The sequence below is a fragment of the Parasteatoda tepidariorum genome, chromosome 10 (assembly GCF_982258835.1).
Source record: "Parasteatoda tepidariorum strain Cologne lab strain chromosome 10, Ptep-v5.0, whole genome shotgun sequence".
Taxonomy (NCBI): Eukaryota; Metazoa; Arthropoda; class Arachnida; order Araneae; family Theridiidae; genus Parasteatoda; species Parasteatoda tepidariorum.
The window spans coordinates 58,911,118-58,930,451 of record NC_141764.1 but is presented as its reverse complement, the minus strand read 5'-3'; the positions used below and the strand labels follow the sequence as shown (position 1 = coordinate 58,930,451).

The 19,334-nt window shown below is 32.5% G+C and overlaps 1 protein-coding gene across 1 annotated transcript in view; it reads left to right on the top strand.

The window, feature by feature from the left end:
* Positions 1-19,334, top strand: part of LOC107455130 (neurexin 1) — a 287,365-nt gene that overhangs the window by 154,744 nt on the left and 113,287 nt on the right. Inside the window, exon 3 of the mRNA XM_043044530.3 lies at positions 753-1,063. Within this exon, the coding sequence (XP_042900464.2) occupies positions 753-1,063 (311 nt within the window). The remainder of the gene's footprint in view (positions 1-752; positions 1,064-19,334) is intronic.

The following is a 19,334-nucleotide window of genomic DNA, read 5'->3' as shown; positions in this document are numbered from 1 at the left end:
TAAAGCTGAAACAACAACAGTGATAAAAATAAGTATAAAAACTAGTTTTATGGCAACATTCATTTTTTGTGGTTACTTTACATTCATTTTTTGTGGTTTGTGGTTACTTTGTAGCGTGAATCAGAACTAACATTATTAACACTAGATTGCCTAAGGAAGTCATTTTGACGGCTTTTTAATTTCAATTAGAAATACTATGATGTACATAATGACACAATTTCTTAGAATTTTGTGACTTTTATAATTATTTTTATTGTTGATATTAACTAATAACTTGTTATATAACTGAAAATAATATCCAAAAAAATTAAAAATTTATCTTAAACAAATTTCTTTATACATTAGTTATTCTTTCACAATGCAGTCACTTTGACTGCTTTTGGACAATATAGGTATTTCAATCTTTCTAGTGTTAAATATGTTGTGGGGTATCTAGAGAAAATTACTCTTTTGTAATTTAATATTTTTGTTATTCAGAATTGTGATCTAACTATTCGGTTGTATTTTATACCAATACATAATACAGAAACAAATGTACCTTTATTTCTTAAATAGAAAATTTATTGGACAAACTAAAATTCCCACTCTGTCTCTGAATGATCTAGATCTATTGTGATCAAACTGTTCTTATAAGAATAAAATTTCACTGTAAAACTTAATGCTGTGAAACAATATTTTTCAAAGTACTATTTGCATAAATTTTTCTTATCTTTTGTGAATGCCTAGTTTTTAATCATTATTATTATTTTTAGAACGAGCACCAGCCGAAGCTACTTTTCGTGGTTCAGAATATCTAGCATTCAACCTCCTATCCTTGAACTCAGAGCCAATCCTGAGCTTCAGCGATCAGATCTCACTGTTCTTCAAATCCCGCCAACCCAGCGGTTTACTTCTGTACACCGGAAGAGGTGAGGACCACTTATTGCTAGCCCTGAGAGACGGTGGAATCATTTTAGTAATTCATCTGGGTTCGAGTTCAGTAGAGAAAGTGCTAAAGCCAGCTAAAGTGAGATTCGACGATAATCAGTGGCATAAGGTGCTCGTCCATCGAAAAGTCAGAGAAGTAAGTAAAATTTACCTTTGAAATAATGCAGCACAAGAATAATCAAAGACAGTATTTGAAATTCCAGAAATTGCTAGTTTATATTGCTTCTTGACTAGCTGATAGAGAGGTAGGGGAGAGTGGGGTCAGTTGTAACATTTTTTACTTAACTATTTTTAACTGACAAAAATTCCAATATATTATTAGTATTAATTGACAGACAAGTAAAGTAGACTATCCTCTACTAGAAAAAAAATACCTTATTTTAAATGTTATTATATCAGTTATTAACAATTTTTGACAGTCGTGCACTTGTTACAATTGTCCCCACTTACGGGGTCAATTGTAACAGTTCATAAATTCAACTAAAACATAGTTAATTATACATATTATCATAGTTGTGATATATTTCTTTATTGATCAAAATAGTAATGATATTTTAGGAGTCAAAATAATGATGAGCAGAGACCTAAAGGGTTAAACTTTAAGGGGTTAAAAATTTTAATTTATGCTGTGAAAGGTGACAAATGAAATAATGCACATGCAACATAATATAAATGATATAGGAAACTATTGGTGGTTCTTAAAGAGTTAAGTAATGGTTTGTAAACATAAAATTATTTATTTTCAGCTGTTACAATCGTCCCTTTACTTATTGTTACAATTGTCCCCAAGACACCATTTCAGCTTCATTTGTTAAAAACAATGCTAGTTAATTAACAAAACTAATCTTTTTTTTTCAAAATGTTAATTAAGGTGTCCACTTACATATTCGGTTAATAATTTTTATTTGCTTAAACAAAATTACTTTGTTACAATATAATATTCTAATACCAAAAAAAGTACTTACGTAGCGTGAAAATATCTTTTGTGATGTAACTCTTTCAAAAGTACATAAAAATGGTTGCCAGCAGGGGTGTACATGTAGATTTATTAAATACACCTTGTTCGCCACCTAGGAACCAAATCTAGAACCCGACACTCGAAATATTTGCTCTGTTACAATCGTACCCTGTTACAATTGACCCCACTCTCCCCTACCTATTATAGTGCTGAAACGAATTAATTGAAAAAATAACAGATCATTGATAAGAATTTAATTATTTCTTAGCTTACTGATGGAGATTTTGGATACTATGTTATAAATTGCAAACGTGGGTCTATACTGCTAGTTGATATTGCTTCTTGACTAGCTGATAGAGAAGTACCTATTATAGTGCTGAAACGAATTAATTAAAAAAAATAACAGACCATTGATAAGAATTTAATTATTTCTTGGCCTACTGAAGGAGATTTTGGATATTATGTTTTAAATTCCAAACGTGGGTTAATTTTAATTATTAGGAGATCCTTTCCTTAAAGAATAGCTTCCTTCAATACGTGACTACAAGGCTTTTCTGGGTTAAGAGTAAATTTTTGAGAAAGTAACGTTGATACTTCTTAGTATCTCTATGATTATAATTCTCTATTAAAAAGTATGACCAAGCAACAAATTAAGAATAATTTGCTGTTTTCTCAAACAACAAATACAATGGTGCAGGGAAATACAATGGTACTAAACAACAAATACAATGGTACTAAAATCGCAAAATAATGCTGGGACTTGAGGTAAATTTTCTACGTTTATTTTATTTTTTTAAAAACGAATAAAAATAAAAACCAAAAAAAAAAATATATAAACACCTTCAGAAGCACGTAAATAATAAAGTTTTTAACACACAGAAATCTTTTCAATTAAACTTTTAAAGAAAAACATTAATTATATTTTATTAGTTTCACACTTTAATCTGATTTTTATTTTAATTTACTTTATTTTACTAGCCTTTTATCGCTAAATAAATTTACAATTCCTTTTTTCCACAAATTATTTAGGTTGAGTATATTTCTCCCTTTTATTTTAGAAAATTTCATTACAAAATAAACCACTTTAATTCTTATAAATGATATAAACATATCATGTTGTATTAACCGGCATTGAAAATCAATCAAAGTGCTGTTTTGATGACGGTTTTAAATTACATTTTATGGAATTTAAGTAAATTAGAATTAGCTTTTAAATTTAGGCATTGACGATCCAAGATGAATAATATACCTTGCATCACAAGCAGACTAGCTTGCAAGTCGACCCAATTTCAACCCACCACCTGGTGTTGATTGGAGTTGGTGTTGAACACCAGCTCCAATTCTGAGTTAATGGCTATCAATGTTCAACTCCAAAACCTTGTAATTTTGAACCCATTACAGAAGACAAGGGTACTCTTAGATCAAACACTGCGGCAAACTAGCTTTCGTGGGATACTTTTTGATGGAACATACCCGCCAGGGGTCTGTCCAGACATTTTGTGAAAGGTCCGTTTTTCGTGAAATTGTGAAAAAATTACTCACATTCTTTCAACCAGGGTCCGCTTTTATGAATTTGTGCAAATAGGGTCCGGCTATTGCAAAACACTTTTTCAATGAGTTTTTAAATTGTAAATCGATACAAGATTATGCTCGGCACTGTAAAATTATAATAAAAAAATTACATTTACAAAAATAAACAGCAATTGCTGCTTCTAAATTATAGATGCAACATATAAATATTTGGTATTTAGCCTATACTGCTGAACGCAGAATATTCATTTCGGACGAATAATGGAAGAATCGTCTGCCGAAGAAAAAACTTAATTCGTTTACATCCATTTTTCTTGTTTTCTGCCCTGGAAGGGTTTATTCGATTAACAAAACAGTAATGAAGATAAACAAATTTGTAAAGGGTCCGATTAAAAGAAAAATCATTTTGTGAAGGGTCCGTTTTTAAGTTAAAATATTTTGTGAAGGGTCCGTTTTTATGAAAATATATTTTGTGAAGAGTCCGTTAACGGACCCAAATTTCTTCTAAACAGACCCCTGCCCGCACTTGTGTAACTTGAGAAGAGGAAAGCCACGAAAACTTCCCATAGTTAGCTTGACGGCAAGGAGATTCTAACGCATGACTCGTCGGCTACTGATGATATTATACGTTTGCGCTGTGGTCGGTGCGATCCAGGAGAAAAATTCGTATCAACTAATCACCGTCGAGATTCGAACCTGGATCATCTCATTGGGAGGTGAACACTCTATCTTCTGACCCACAGCGACTCACAATTATAGAGTTGATCAATTGAGAGCTTAATTCACAATCTCCTAAATGATAAAATCTATAAATTTCTAAAGCTCATATAAACCGTTTGTGCTATAGAGCTTACAATTTTAATCTATTAATTTGCATTCAAAAAGGAATTTTTCTTCAATTGCTTGTCAACCGTTTAATGCTAACGCACTTTAAAAAAATATATACTCTTAATTTTATACTTATACATTCATCCACTAAGATCTGCTGAATTTGAAGAGGTGATAAAATAAACTGATTTGGTAAAATAAGATCTATCTCCGAGTTATCTCAAATTTTTCAGAAATATCACTTGGAGCCTTCATCTGCAAAACTCTTCAATCATAATTTTTAAATTAGTTGTTATGATTATTGTTGTGATTCAACATGTTCGAAAATTATTTTTAAGTTTTTCACTGACGATTCCAAATTTAACTACAAAAATCATCACTGTTTACATAAAAAATAATAAAAACAGAACAATCATACTTTCCTTTTTCATTGCTATAAAAATTGCCTTTTTCAGTACAACTCATCAAAACATTATCAACTGTCTCTTACATGTGAATGAATTATGAATAAGGGATATTTAAATTGAATTTAATTTGATGTTCACTCTTAAAAGCTTAAATGAAAAATTTATTGGAACAAGATGTTCAAAAAAAGGAAATTGAAAGCACAACTGACATTTAAAGTTTAGCTTGATCCCAACTCGCGCATCGGTCGTTTAGGGAAAAAAATTAATTAAAATACTCGCTCAAGATTTAATTGGCGCTGATAATGTCAAGTCAACTAATCATTTGGGAACGATTTCGCGGCCGCAGAGTTTACGTGGATTGAGATTTATGAAGCGTCTAGAAACGTTTTTTTTCTCCTTGTTTGATGTGAAAGCTATTCATTTAAAAACGTGCCCCGCGTGTAAAATTGTAGTCCGGATGTAATCGTGTTGTTTCTTGCATGATAGGATCTTAAAATGAAGTTTGTTGATGATGTCAAGCCTGGAAAATTGAGTTTTTAGCTTTTTAAATATTTATCTTCTGCATTATAAATTCTATCTACTCTTCTGGGAAATTCAGTCAGGTTACAGTGAACGAAAGACTTTTGAATTATATTATGCTCGTGCCTGAAACCTAATTGTTGTAACAAAAGATTTTTAAGATCCACTTTGTCGTTTCATCCCTTTAGAAGTTGAATATTGCTTTGCATGCAACGAAAGAAGACTGCAGACTACAGAAAATTAAATCACACTTTCAATAGTTAGTATGGCGTAACTACCACTACGATTATTAAGCATCAATTCACTAGTATATAAGACGTGCTAGCTCGATTCCATCTTGGGATATCTTAAGTAGATGGTAGTTTTCATGGTCGATAACTCTTTTCCCCACAGCCAAGAAGGTCATGCTGGATCTGCAATATTTTTAACCAACGACATGAACGGGACAATTTATTCAACATTGCGTACTGGCCTCCTTTAGTTCTTAGCCAAGTACACGTGGTAAGAGCTGTATTCAGTAGACGGTTGTGTGATTGGTTGCTCCTGTGTTGCTATTAGCAGTCGTTTGTTTGTACTCGACAATCTGAACCTGGGTAGTCTCAAGTCACAAAGGAAATAGAATCCCGGTCCGACACATGTGAGTTTGGAGACTCAATCAGTATGCCATCGTGACTCAGACTCAAAGTATCAAAATTTGAATACTAAACATGGAATGAAACATTTAAACTCGAATATTTTTCTGGACATACTTTTAATAACATTCATGTTATTTGTTAACCATGTCTGAAATTGGTCATGCATTTTTTCAAAATAATATTTTAAATATCTAACATATTCCCATGCCTGAAATGACATACTTGCTTGTAAACTCAACAAAAAATCGGTTTTACTTTGAATCATAATGTGTTATGAAGTGTTGAAATGATTGATTTGCATAGTAAAGTGGTAAAGTTTGACATTTTATTAAGTTTACCACAAATTGGAACATTAAAATTCAAGGCGTTCCAAAATTTCTAACAATACTTCATAAATATAATCTCCACTACTTGAATTTAAAATAATACCTAAATATTTTTAAATGGCAGATGAAAAATCGAAAACTGTTAAATCACTAAAGGAGTAAAGATAGTGATATCTTGGTACAAATTGATATAAAAAATCTTTGACTTACACTGTTAAACATTTTGAAACACATTCAACCATAATACCATACAAAATTTTTATAGTTTTAATGAGATGCAAAATATAACGGTGCTTTCATTTTCAAACTAACCTCCATTGTGTTGGTATTGGACACAACGTACCCTTTGTTACATCAAACAACTTGTGATTCAAGAAGCCTCCAACTATTCGAAGTCAGAGAGTATTGTACTTCCAGGCAGTCATTATTATGACGATACAAAATGTATAGTGCATCTAAATAAAGAACTCCCCTCGCTCTTCGCCAGGAGTAGTGACGGTGACTGTGCTTACAAAGTTCAACTATTTCAAGTACTGGTTTTCGGTCTATATTTATGGCAATTTGGCGCTTAAGATGGAGAGAGAAAGAAATTTAGGATAGAGAGAAGCTTCTCTCTTTGAAATACGGCCTACGGCCTTAGATTTTGTGGAGAGGGGAATTCTACTTCACGAACTATACTCTACCATTTTATTTTATTTTATTACCGTCGTTGAACAGCCGACCCAATTCTGAGTTTACAACTATCAATGTTCAATTCCGTAGCCTTGCAATTTTGAAACACCTAGATCAAGTTTCGGAGGAAATTTACCTTCGTGGAGGACTTTTTGATGTACCTCACCCGCATTTGCGTTACATTGGCAAAAGAACTCTAACCCATGATCCAACCAACTCTAATCCGTCTACAACATTCGTCAGTTCTGTGGTCAGTGCAAGCCGGGTGTAGAATTCGCATCAGTTAGCCATTGCTGGGATTCAAACCCGGATCACGTCACATTATTGTGGGTATTGCGCCCTCTACCCCCTGAGCAACTACGGCTCTATACTCTGCCATTAAAAATTTCTTGGCAATACGGAAATTAAGTTAACTGAAACACTTGAAGAAAAGGGAAACAGACTATCCAATGTAAACGTCGTTGTCGGCTGACATCTAGAGTTGTGTTGCTGCATGATAACGCACACTCTCAGATTGTTCAGCGAACATAAAGCTTTTTGCTCTAATTCAAGTGAAACGTGGTTAATCACTCCTCTTCAGCCCAACATGAATAATCTCTTAATCACAAATCTCTTTTAAGATCGATTTTAACATATGCTTGTAAAACCTGGAACATAATATCCTGTACGGAAGAGGGTATCTTTAAGAGAAAGGTCTTGAGATGTATTTTTGGAGGAATTCAAAAAAATAGTGTGTGACTTAGAAGAACAAATTTAGAGCTATATCACTCATATAATGAACCTGATTTTACTGATTTTATTAACTTCATTAAACGACAAAGAATAAAACGGGCAGGCCATGTTATCAAAATGGATGAAGGCCGTACCATAAAAAGAGTTTACAATGCCAGACCAATTGGCACACGAAAAAGAGGCAGGCCGAATTTGAAATGGAGAGATGGCCTAGAAAAAGACATTTTGGTCTTAAAATCTAAAATCTAAAAAACGCTCGCTGGGAAAAGGTTAGCCTGGAAAAAACTTCTTGAGAAGGCCAAGGCCCACCCTGGGCTGTCGATGATGATCACGGTGATGACAGCTCGACTTGACCCATTAACTCCCTGACTTGAAGAAGTGACTTGGAGCTCAACACATGGCTCATGATCAACACCTTTGAACTGCTATGACAAGGTGCAAGTTTGCTAGCCTCAGGCAGCTGAGCTTTTTTGCAGAAAAGAGTGATAAATCAGTAAATTATGACAAGTCAAGTAATTTAAAAATAGAGGACAGCTATACCCTTCTGGTGAAAATAAAATTATTTGGTAAATATATACTGGTTTTTGTTAAAAGCAAAACGGAAGTTAGTTTCTGAATTGCCCTTGTTTTCTGTAACCGGTTCAACACTCTAAAACTTTCTTAACAGTGTAGTGTAGGGCATTAATGAGCTGAGCAAAAGTTTTTTTTATTCTTTTTCCCTGGATGGAAAAATGTAATGGAAACTCTCGTCTAAAATTGGTCCCACACCCACAGCAGTTTGAGGATTAGTATAATTCCAGAAATACATTGCATTTTCTGTTCTTTTAGAATATTAAGTCATCAGTAACCAGGAAATTTCTCTTTAATTATTGGGTGTGAGACAATGGATGGGAATAACGTATTTCTCGTATTTTTGATCGATCTCTCTTAGTGTTCGTATAATACACGAAATGTCAAACCGTGTAAGTTCCACGTAATCCATTTTATATTATGACATGTTCAAATATAGATCAAACGTTATTGTCATTAAATAGAGGAAACTGAATTTTATGGTAACATCTGTTATTACGGCAATTTCCTCACTATTTTGTTCCGAAATCGTTCATTTGAATAAATCATAAATCATGTCCTTCGTGCAATGCTTTCTCTTTTTCGAGTTTTTTTAGCAGTATAATTCAAGACTATAATGAATTTTCTACCAATATAAGGGAGAGTGATACATTTTTATGCGATAAAATTTTAAAATTTATCTTATAGAAAAAAAAGTTTTAGAACGTACCTCAGACATGCGAACTCATTCACTTATTCTTAAAACATAATTCTTTTCAGTTTAAAAGGAACTATTCCATTTTAAATTATGATCCATAGTGGATTTTTATATATCATTCAGACTAAGCTTTTAACTTTTAATCGTCTTGAAGAAACTATTCCTATTTCAGATACCAGGTATGAAGCAAAGCAGTCAAAATTGAAATACAATGTTTTTTTTCTAAAATCAAAGCTAATTGAGTTTTAATTTTACAACTCGTGTTAAATTATTAGTGAGTAAATTCAACCTATATAGAAGAGTCTCGATAATTCGAGCCTCGGTTGTTCGAGTTTCCCATAAATCCGAGCTAGTTAAAAAAAAAGTCAGTCTTGCTTCCAAATAAGGCCAAACGTCTACACAACACGTGGCATAATTACTAGGATTGATTTTAAGACAATTACTGTGACTGAATGTTGAAAAACAATATTGTGTGTTCAACTCTCCCCTTAACGATCGATTAATTTTCAAGAAAACGGTCATAAAAGTGCCTATTTTTTCCTGACATCCGAACATCTTATGCTGACATCTAGTGTAAAATAAACTAACTATCTACAACTGCCTTAAAAATATCCTGGTACTGCGATCTGCTGTGTGTAAAATGAGAAATAAAAATTTTTCCAGGCAAAAGAAATGAATTAGTTTTATTCTTAGTGGCGCGTTACTACTGAACCCTCCAGTCCGGAAATTTCACGGGAGCGAGAAATAGAGGGCAAAACCTCACCCCATCATTTTCACGCGAGCGAGAAGGAAGGAGTTGAACAAAAAACATTAGACAATTATTTTAATGTACAATTAACCTGATGCAGTAATATAATGAATATTGTAATTTGGTTTAATGTAGTAAATGTGCCCTGATTCTCAAATGTATGTAAATATTCTTTAAATATAATATATTTTTCAATTACATACTGAAATTTAAAAATTACTTTTTTTCCATTTATTGAAATATTTACTAAATTTTAAGTTTTCGATAACTCGAGTTTCCGAAAGTTCGAGGTAGGCTCAGTCCCGTCCACCTCGTATTATCGAGACTTTACTGTATATAATTTATTGTTCGACCAAAATAATGTTTAAAGAAAAAACGAAAGAAAAATATTGCAAAATTTTATTATGAGAAATATAAATTTAATAAAGAGTAATTATTAAAAAAAAATCAAGAAATAAAGTTAAGGGAAATGTTTATTAGAGTCTAATATTTCTAAACATCGGTTACCTGTATTCGTATTGAAATGTTCCTGCTCACGATGTATAAACTGTAAGTAAAAAAGAGTTTAAGAATTTTTTTAATTGCTGTATCAAGTATAATTTTCCACACATATTTCAACAAATATCTTTGTGTGATATTTTGACTTTAAGTTATTTTCCATGTTCAATTTCAGAAATGAAAAACTGAAAAAGTTTTCTTATAATAAATAAATTAATTTTATACAAATAAAAATCTTCATAGATGTGATGATATGAGTAAAAACACGGAATTGAAAAAAATGCATTTTTAAAGGGTAATAGTTTCACTTTGTACGCAGAACTAGCTTGTCTCACTTTACTCTTTTGTTTTTAGATTATAACTGTTCTAAATTTGAGAGCTGTCAAAACATGAATATCCTATTTTGAACTTAGCATTTTTGCTTTGCTAATTTAAGGATTTTGAAACAATTGCAGAAATAACAAAAGTATATAACGCAAATTACTAAACACCTATGAATAAATATTAAGCTCTGAAATATTAAAGAAGCTCAACGTTCAAAGTTCAATTCGTTTCTATACGTACTCTACCAGTCACTCAACCTATACCAATACGACAATAAATTTTTTTAATACCCTGGGACACTGCACCTTAGTACAGTTTCATATGCACGTTTGATTAGATTTTTTAATGGACTAATATTAGTAGTTTTGAGGGGGAGGAACGATATCTACGCATAGATTTAATTTCGTTCTTCAACTCTGCCAAATCCGTAGACATTTGAGCTATTTTTTCTATAAGTGAATCTCTATTTACAACTTCATTACAACTTGAAGTTGCAGAAAAACTAGTTACTTTAGAAACCTTATCGGCCAAAGTTGATAAAGTGTCTAAACCTTCCGTACTAACACTTAAAATAGACTGAATAGATGAGGGTAAATGAGATAGCCAAATAGATTTAATAACCTCATTTGAAAAATTAGATCCTGCTAATTCTCGCATATGTCGCAGCAAGGCAGACGGCTTAGAATCCCCCAATGCAAGGTCCTGAAGTAAAGTTTGAATTCTTTTACTCTCGGACAAGGAAAATTCTGCAATAAGTCTATTCTTAACGGCAGTGTAAGGCTTTTCCAAATTTGGGTTTCCAACCAAGTCTGCAATTACTTGCATAATATTCTGATCAAGAACAGATATTAAACACCAATACATAGTAGATTCAGAAGTAATCCCTGATAACTTAAAATTAGCCTCAATCTGCGTAAAATATAGACTTGGATTTTCAATCCAAAATCCAGTTTCCGTTTTATCTTTATCAACCATTGTAACACAAAACTAAGCAACTAGTTAAAGATTCACTTATGAAAATTTTCAAACTAAACTAGTTGTATATATATATACATTAGAACAATTCAATAACTAGAGAATATCTGGAAATATTCACAGTAAAAATAAGTATTTACATAACTAAGAATGTTTATAACTACACTATCTAGCCATTAATGACCGGACACCCCTTGAACGGCAGGTGGACTCGTTCTGGCGGAATAAATACGGAACCTGTGGTGGGGGAAAGACCATTCGCAAGCAGGAGACGGCCATACGAGCGTTAACAGTGAAAATGAGTGGACGGCGAGAGCTGAATGAGGTGGAAAGGGGCATGATCATAGGCGCCCACCAATTTGGTAATTCCATACGTGCCATCTCCGACAAGTTTCAGATACCACGGTCAACAATTGGTGACGACGTGTTGAAATGGGAACGAGAGGGAGTGATAAAACCGCAGTCCCGACCCGGCAAGCCCAAAATAATGTCCGACAGAGATCGACGATCTCTTCGACGTGTAGTGAAGACAAACCGACAAATGTCGTTGGACACTGTCACTACCAACTTCCGGACTGCATCTGGCAGTGTTGCCAGTATACGTACCATTCGTCGGGAGCTGATTGCACATGGATTCCATGGACAAGCAGCAGCATATAAGCCAAACATCTTTCCATCAAACGCCCGTCACCGATTTCAGTGGTGCAGAGCACGTCGCCAGTGGACAGTAGAGCAATGGAAAAGCGTTATGTGGAGTGATGAGTCACGCTACACGTTGTGGCACTCTGATGGACGGGTGTGGAGCTGGCGAATGCCCGGAGAACGATACCTGCCGGAGTGCATTGTCCCCACTGTGAAGTTCGGCGGTGGAGGAATTATGGTGTGGTCCTGTTTCTTATGGTTTGGCCTTGGACCCTTGGTGTTAGTGCGCGGAACCCTGAACGCAGAAGGGTATAGAGACATCCTGGACAATTCGGCGCTTCCCACCCTGTGACAACAGTTCGGTAATGGCCCGTTTGTGTTTCAACACGATAACACTGCCATTCATAAAGCACATGCCATCACGGACTGGTTTGATGAAATGGGGGAGCAAGAGCTTGACTGGCCATCCCAAAGTCCCGACATCAATGCAATTGAGCAACTCTGGGATGAGTTGGAGCGCCGGTTGAGGGCCAGACCACAACGCCCCAAAACCACCACTCAACTCTTCGCCATGTTACAGGAGGAATGGCGGGCAATACCTGCCGCCGTGTACCAGCGCCTAGTGGATAGCCTTCCTAGAAGGGTTATAGCTGTGATTCGGGAGCGTGGCGGCCCTACGCCCTACTGACTTGATGCTAGCACCTCATGTACCCGAAATGAGGGGTGTCCGGTCATTAATGGCTAGATAGTGTATAAATATTATACTAAGAAATATATACAGCAGCACTTAAAGTTCGTATATTCAAATTCAATAACTACTAATTAAAGTCTCTTACAATAATGTTTAAAAATTTCAGTCTAACATTATACAATACAAAAGATATTACTATACATTAAGTTTATATTTTAAGTAGTGCAAAGCAAAGCAGTTGACCAAATAAGAGAGGAAATTGTACATTACCAAATTCAAGTAGTTATTCCAAATTGTAAAACAACGGATAATAGCGTATCCAAAAACATAATAAACACAAGGGTCACCAATTGAGGGGGAGGAACCCTCTCATATTAAGTTGAAGACAACTATGACAAAAATCAACTAAACATTTATTAACAACTGAAATATAACAAGCTAAAACAGAAACATAAAATTAAGTAAGACGGTGTGGGATAGAGATTAAGTAAAGTTCGAAGCTTCTTAAATACTGGGGAAGATCCAAGGTTGCCGATCGTGTGTTTGTAATCCCGTTGATTCTTTTGGCGCCTACGCACCATGCCTGGCGCCACAGTTTCATTATACATTTTTAATTCATTCTCATACGGTGATTAATATTTGCAATTGTTTCACTCATACAATTTTCTAAATGCATCTCCAAATAGTAGCTGATATTAGTAACTGCTCCACTGTTCTCAACTTTCATATTGCATCCTTATATGGTTGCTAATATTAGTAATTGTTTTACTATAGACTATGTTCATGATGACTAATATTAGTAACTGCTCCGCTGCACACAATACTCTAAATGCATTCTCTGACGAAGTCCAGAAGCGTAAAATTAGGGCTTTGTAAAGAACTCCGCCATGGAATTAACTATCTCTTCTAATCCATGAATTGAAGAAACTCTCATTTTAGGCTTCACGTATAGATTTTTGTTTTATTTTATTTCGCAAATGGCGTTGAACAGCTGCCCCAGTTCTGAAATTATGACTATCAATGTTCAAGTCCGTAGCCTTGTAATTTTGAGCCCATCTCAGAAGACACGGTAACTCCTGGATCAAGTATTGGGACAAACTAGCCTTCGTGGAGGATTTTTGATGGAACTAGCCAGGAATTGCGTTGTATTGAAAGAAAACCATGAAAAACTCTCTTTGTTAGCCTGAAGGTAAGGGGATTCTAATCCTTCATCCGCCTACCGTTGAGGATATTTTACGTCAGCACTGTGATCTGAGTGAGCCGAGATAGAATTTGTATCACCCAGCCACCACTGGGATTCGAGCCTGGACCACCTCATTGGAAAGAAAACGCTCTATCACGCACAGATTGAAAGAAATGCAGAACGATGCGAGTGGTTTGTAGAGTAAAAATTAACATTTCTTAACTACTTTCAAAACAATAATTATTTTTTATTGCTTAAAATTTTTTTTTAATTGAAATTACAAATTTTGGGCACTTTTTTTTATGACACTGTATTTTGAATACATGAATTATATCTATAGTATTTTTAATATTTATCTCGCATTACAACATAAACATATTTACTCTAATACTTATTATACATTTAGTAAATATTATATTTTATAAAAAGTATAATGAACTAAAAACTGATCGAAAACCTCTCGCTACTCCGACCTCAACAATGGGCTACATATCTGATGCTACATAACTGAATCAAGTTAAAAAATGAAGGCTCAGTACTATCTCCTGAAACTAGTTCAATTGATTGTTAAAGAACAACCGTATGTAAGAATAATTATCAGTTTTGTTACTGAAAAAGATATTTCATTCCACGATATTGTATAAAAAAAGACATTTTGCCCACACTTTTAAGTAAATCAGAAATAAGTTCAGTGTTATTTGTTAAGTCTCGTATATATATGGGAAGATCTGAAAACTGTACAAAATGATAACATCTTCACTATTCTTTTGAAATGAAAGGATAAGTCTGTCACGCACTTTTTAAGTGACACGAAGATATACATTTCGGATTTGAGATAAAATTTCGTGACAAGCTCATCACATGGGATAAGTATCTAATTCCCTTTCCTCCAAAGATACCAACTTCAAATCGAACATTGGAAAGTTTTGTTCCAAATATAGACGTGGTGATCAATTCCTAACCTAGCAGGTGAACGATAGAGTTTATAGAGAAAATGGTTAATAGCCCGGAGACCAAAATTGTCAGCTTGGATTGCGGAAAGAGGGGAGCTTTTAAAATGGATGGCTGCAATCATATCCGGCAGCCGGACTGATTAATTCTTAACGTCTATACTGTCGCAAGGAGGCTTCCCACTGGTCGATGGGGCGTGATTCGACCGGGTAGTCGGGCGTGAAGATTCATTGGGTAGTGAAATGGTCATCGCTGAAACTCGCGGGAGGGATAGCTTGAGAAGATATTCTTTTTCATTCTTTGATTTGCAAACTTAATCGATGCTTTCACAATGATTGATACATCCAATCCTTCTTCAGTCCTTTCGATATTGGAGAAATCTCTGAAAATCCAATTAAAGCTTTTCTCTCTTTTTTAGCTATAAGCTTTAATTTATTTTAAAACAATTGATTAAAATATATCTACATTCGTCTATAACTCGATTTACGTACCTGAAAAAGTATTGATGACTTTAAAAATGAACAACGATATTAATTTTTAAGCAATTCAAAATTTTTTTTAAAGAATTTCCTGAAATGTTATAGAAATAAAAGCTTTCTGCAATGTTCAATAAACCTTACGGTTACATTATTGAAAAAATATTTGCAACTTTCTAAACGACTGCGGAATTAAAATGTATTAAAACCATTCTGAAATTATCACAGACGTTTATTACAAAGCATTAAGTGGGGCCATCGATTATCAAAAATTATGTTTAAGGATAAAAAATATTAAAAAATTTTATTTGTTGAAATTGTTTGCTTTCGGTTTTTATTTATTCATTTTTTTAAAAACTACATTCTATCAAATTGAATATATGTTTTTACTTTTTTTAATTATAATTCAGAGTTTTTTCAATAGTTAGTTGCAAAAATCCTTTTTTTTCTTCTGCATAACAATACTTTAACACTTTCTCTAAGCTAATACTAATCGGATAACTAAGAAAGTTTCTGCAATTTTTATAAAAAATATAATACTAAATATGCTTACAGTGATTAATATGAATAAAATTCTTATTGATCATTATTTTCAACATAATTCATTATTTTCAGCATAACTTTGTTCCAATCACACTAAAATATTTCAACCTAGCATTAAAAAATATGTTTTTATAACTATGCTGTTACATTTCTAAAATCATTACAGAATATACAGTAGAAACAATTAAATAATTGTCCCACTTTCGTGAAGTTAATATGACATAGAATTATGTCAGAAGTCAAGATGTCAAGACAGAAATAGGATGATTTTTTTACTTTGCATGGAATGAATTGGTCTCTTCATTTAAAAACAAATCCTTACTACGAATAACTTTAGATTATACACGTTTAGATAGAAGTTAAAAATTGTAATTAAGACATAACATTGACTTTCAACACTTATACTAGTATTGGTAATATAGTTAGTATTGGTTTATTCCTAACTTATTTCATTACTAACTTATAACTTATTACTAACTTATAGCTAACTTATACATTCATATTAACCTAATTTATACATTCATTACTAACCTAACTTATTTCATACTCGGTTATAACTTATTTAGTTACTAACCGAATACCGGTTCTTCAAACGGGTGACAAAAAAAAAAGAATCAATAAAACAGCAGTGAACAAAACTGAACTTCGTGCTCAAAATTGAAAGACAAATATTGGGCCAAATAATAACGCAAAAATAATACCAAAGATTTTTTTTTCATTTATTATTATTTGTAGCCCTTCCCAGTGGCTTTACGTTATTAAAAATTTAACTATAAACAATGTTAAAACATGGTTTCAGATAACCTTAGAAATATTAATCTGATCACTTAGTCCGCTTAAGCTACCGCGATCACGTTGATCATTCAGATAACGTGGCATAACGGAAGGAAAATAATTAGTATAATAGAAAGAGCAATGAACAATTTTTTTAGATTAGAGATATAAGCTATCAAATATTACTGATGCTATCCTCAAAATATTTGAATAAAGTGAATCGATTATAGCTTATTTTAGAGGCCTGGATAGCTTGGTTGGTAGGGAACTGAGCACATGTCTAAGAAGTCGTGGGTTCGATCCCCGGCTGCCGAAAACTCCCAGTGTTGAAAATGGTGACTGATGCGCGTTAAATCTGTTGAGTCACAAAGTCTTCCATGTTCTCATAACAAACCATAACTCTAGGGGTACTGATCCAGGAGTTTCCTTGTCTTCACGATTGGTTCAAAATTACAAGGCTGCGGAGTTGATCATTAGTAGTCATAAACCCAAAATTGGGTCGGCTGTTTAAGACGGTTAAATATTAAAAAAATATAGCTTATTTTAAAACAATGGCTTTTGCTAAGCCAATTAGAAAATTCTGCTTTTTAAATGACTCTGAAATTATAATATTATTCAAAAATTAAAAATCGAGGAATACAATTTACTACATGCTTACAATTGCTCTATTGAATATCGTATTTTTAGAGCCTACTGTTTACTCATCCGGTATATAGACAAGCACATACACACACATTCTTTATTTTATTATATGTAAAGATAGATACGTCATTAATTTTAAATTTCCGCCTTGCTCTCCGAACTAAGAATTTTAATAAGAATTAAAATGGCACCGAACCTAATTTTGAATGAGCATTAAAATGACGAACATAGTTTATACCTCAAAATTTCAAAAGAAAATATATATTAATAATAAAATAGAAAGCCTAAAAAACAGATTGCTCAAAAAAATTACTAAATTTCCTCCTTGTTCTCCGAACTAAGAATTATAATAAGAATTAAAATGACACTACGAGCCTATTTTTGAATAAGCATTAAAATGACAAATATAGTTTATACCTCAAAATCTCAAAAGAAGAAAAAAGAATAATAATAAAATAAAAAGCCTGAAAAACAGATTGCTCAAAGTAGCTGCTAAATAATCGAAAAAGCTTTTATTACGCATACTAAAAAATACAAATCAATACTGGAAAAAATTCAACTCACTATTTACTCTATTTGAAAAGTTTTGAGTGATTTTTCGAAAAAAGGCAGTGGTTTTTCCACCAAACAAATCTCAAAGGCTCTTTTTTACAAGCATGATTTGGTGCTTATATGCTTTTGCGAATCTCTCAGGGTTTCTTTTTATTGAAGGTAGAACTTAAAATATACTTTTTTTACATTCAGCATAAAACAGTAAAATGAATAAGAGTATTACAATTTTTTAAACATTTTTACAACAAATGTGATAGATATGTTTGCACATTTTCTTTGATTTTGCAAATAACTAACAATGTAAAATTTCCTATCCAATTAAAAAAAAAATTGGCAAAAAAAATTGGAAAGCATTCAAAAATAGAAAAGCGCTAAGTAATCAAAAATTGGTACTTTTTAAATGTTTTTGAGAAATTTTAAGGAACGCTTCCTTCCAAAATGTACGCTTTATTATAAATTAAATATGCATATAAAGCAACTAAAAAATTTGGTTCATCTTCTTCATATAAAAAATATTCTTGAGGTTACTGAGAACTCTGGATTAAGACAAAGTTTTCAAAATATTTTAATTTTCTTATGTCCGCAACTTGTTAAAAGATCAAATAAACCATATTTAATTAGTTAATCATCAAAGAGTTTAAAATTTCATTTTGTAATGTAAGCCTATCAATCGAAAAAAGACTTAGAAGGAAAAACAAATGTTAACAAATGATTTTACACCTGCATAGTATGCGATTATCATTTTCCATCAACTGAATTCTTGAATTGTACTATTTCTTACTCAATCAACAAATAAAATTAAACTTTCTTTTAAAAAAAGAAAGAAAAAAAAGAAGAAAAAAAAATCCGAACATAAAGTTCTACAATTTATTTCTGATTTACTTTTATGTATTAAATTTTTTTTAAAGTTGCTGAGAACCATTAAATGAAACAAATCTTTTTTTGAATGATCTTATGCCCGGAACTTGCTAAAAAATAAAATAAACTATCGTTAATTAATAATTAATTATTCGTTTAACAAGTTTATAATTTCCTTTTATAATATAAAGCTATCAATTTGAAACACGCGTTATAGATTTAAAAAAACAAATACTTATAAATTATTTTCATCTACATGGTATGCGAATATCATTCTATATCATCCGAATTCTTGAATTTTTTTCTTCACAAACAACAAATTAAAGTGAAATTTCTTAAAAAAATTTTAAAAAAACTTTCCGATTATAAAGTTCAACGATTTAATTTTGTCATACCTTTTTGTATTAAAATTTTCTTAAAGTTGTTGAAAACTCTGAACTGAAACTATTTTTTTTAATTTTCTTATGACCGGAACTTGCTAAAAAATCAAATAAATCATTATTATTTAATAATCAATTAATCGTTCAACAAGTTTATAATTTCATTTTGTAATTTAAAGCTATCTCAATCTAAAAAATACTTTACAGATTTATAAAAACAAATACTAACAATTAATTTTCCCCTACATGGTATGTGAATAGCATTTTGACTGAACAGAATTCTTTAATTTTTTTGA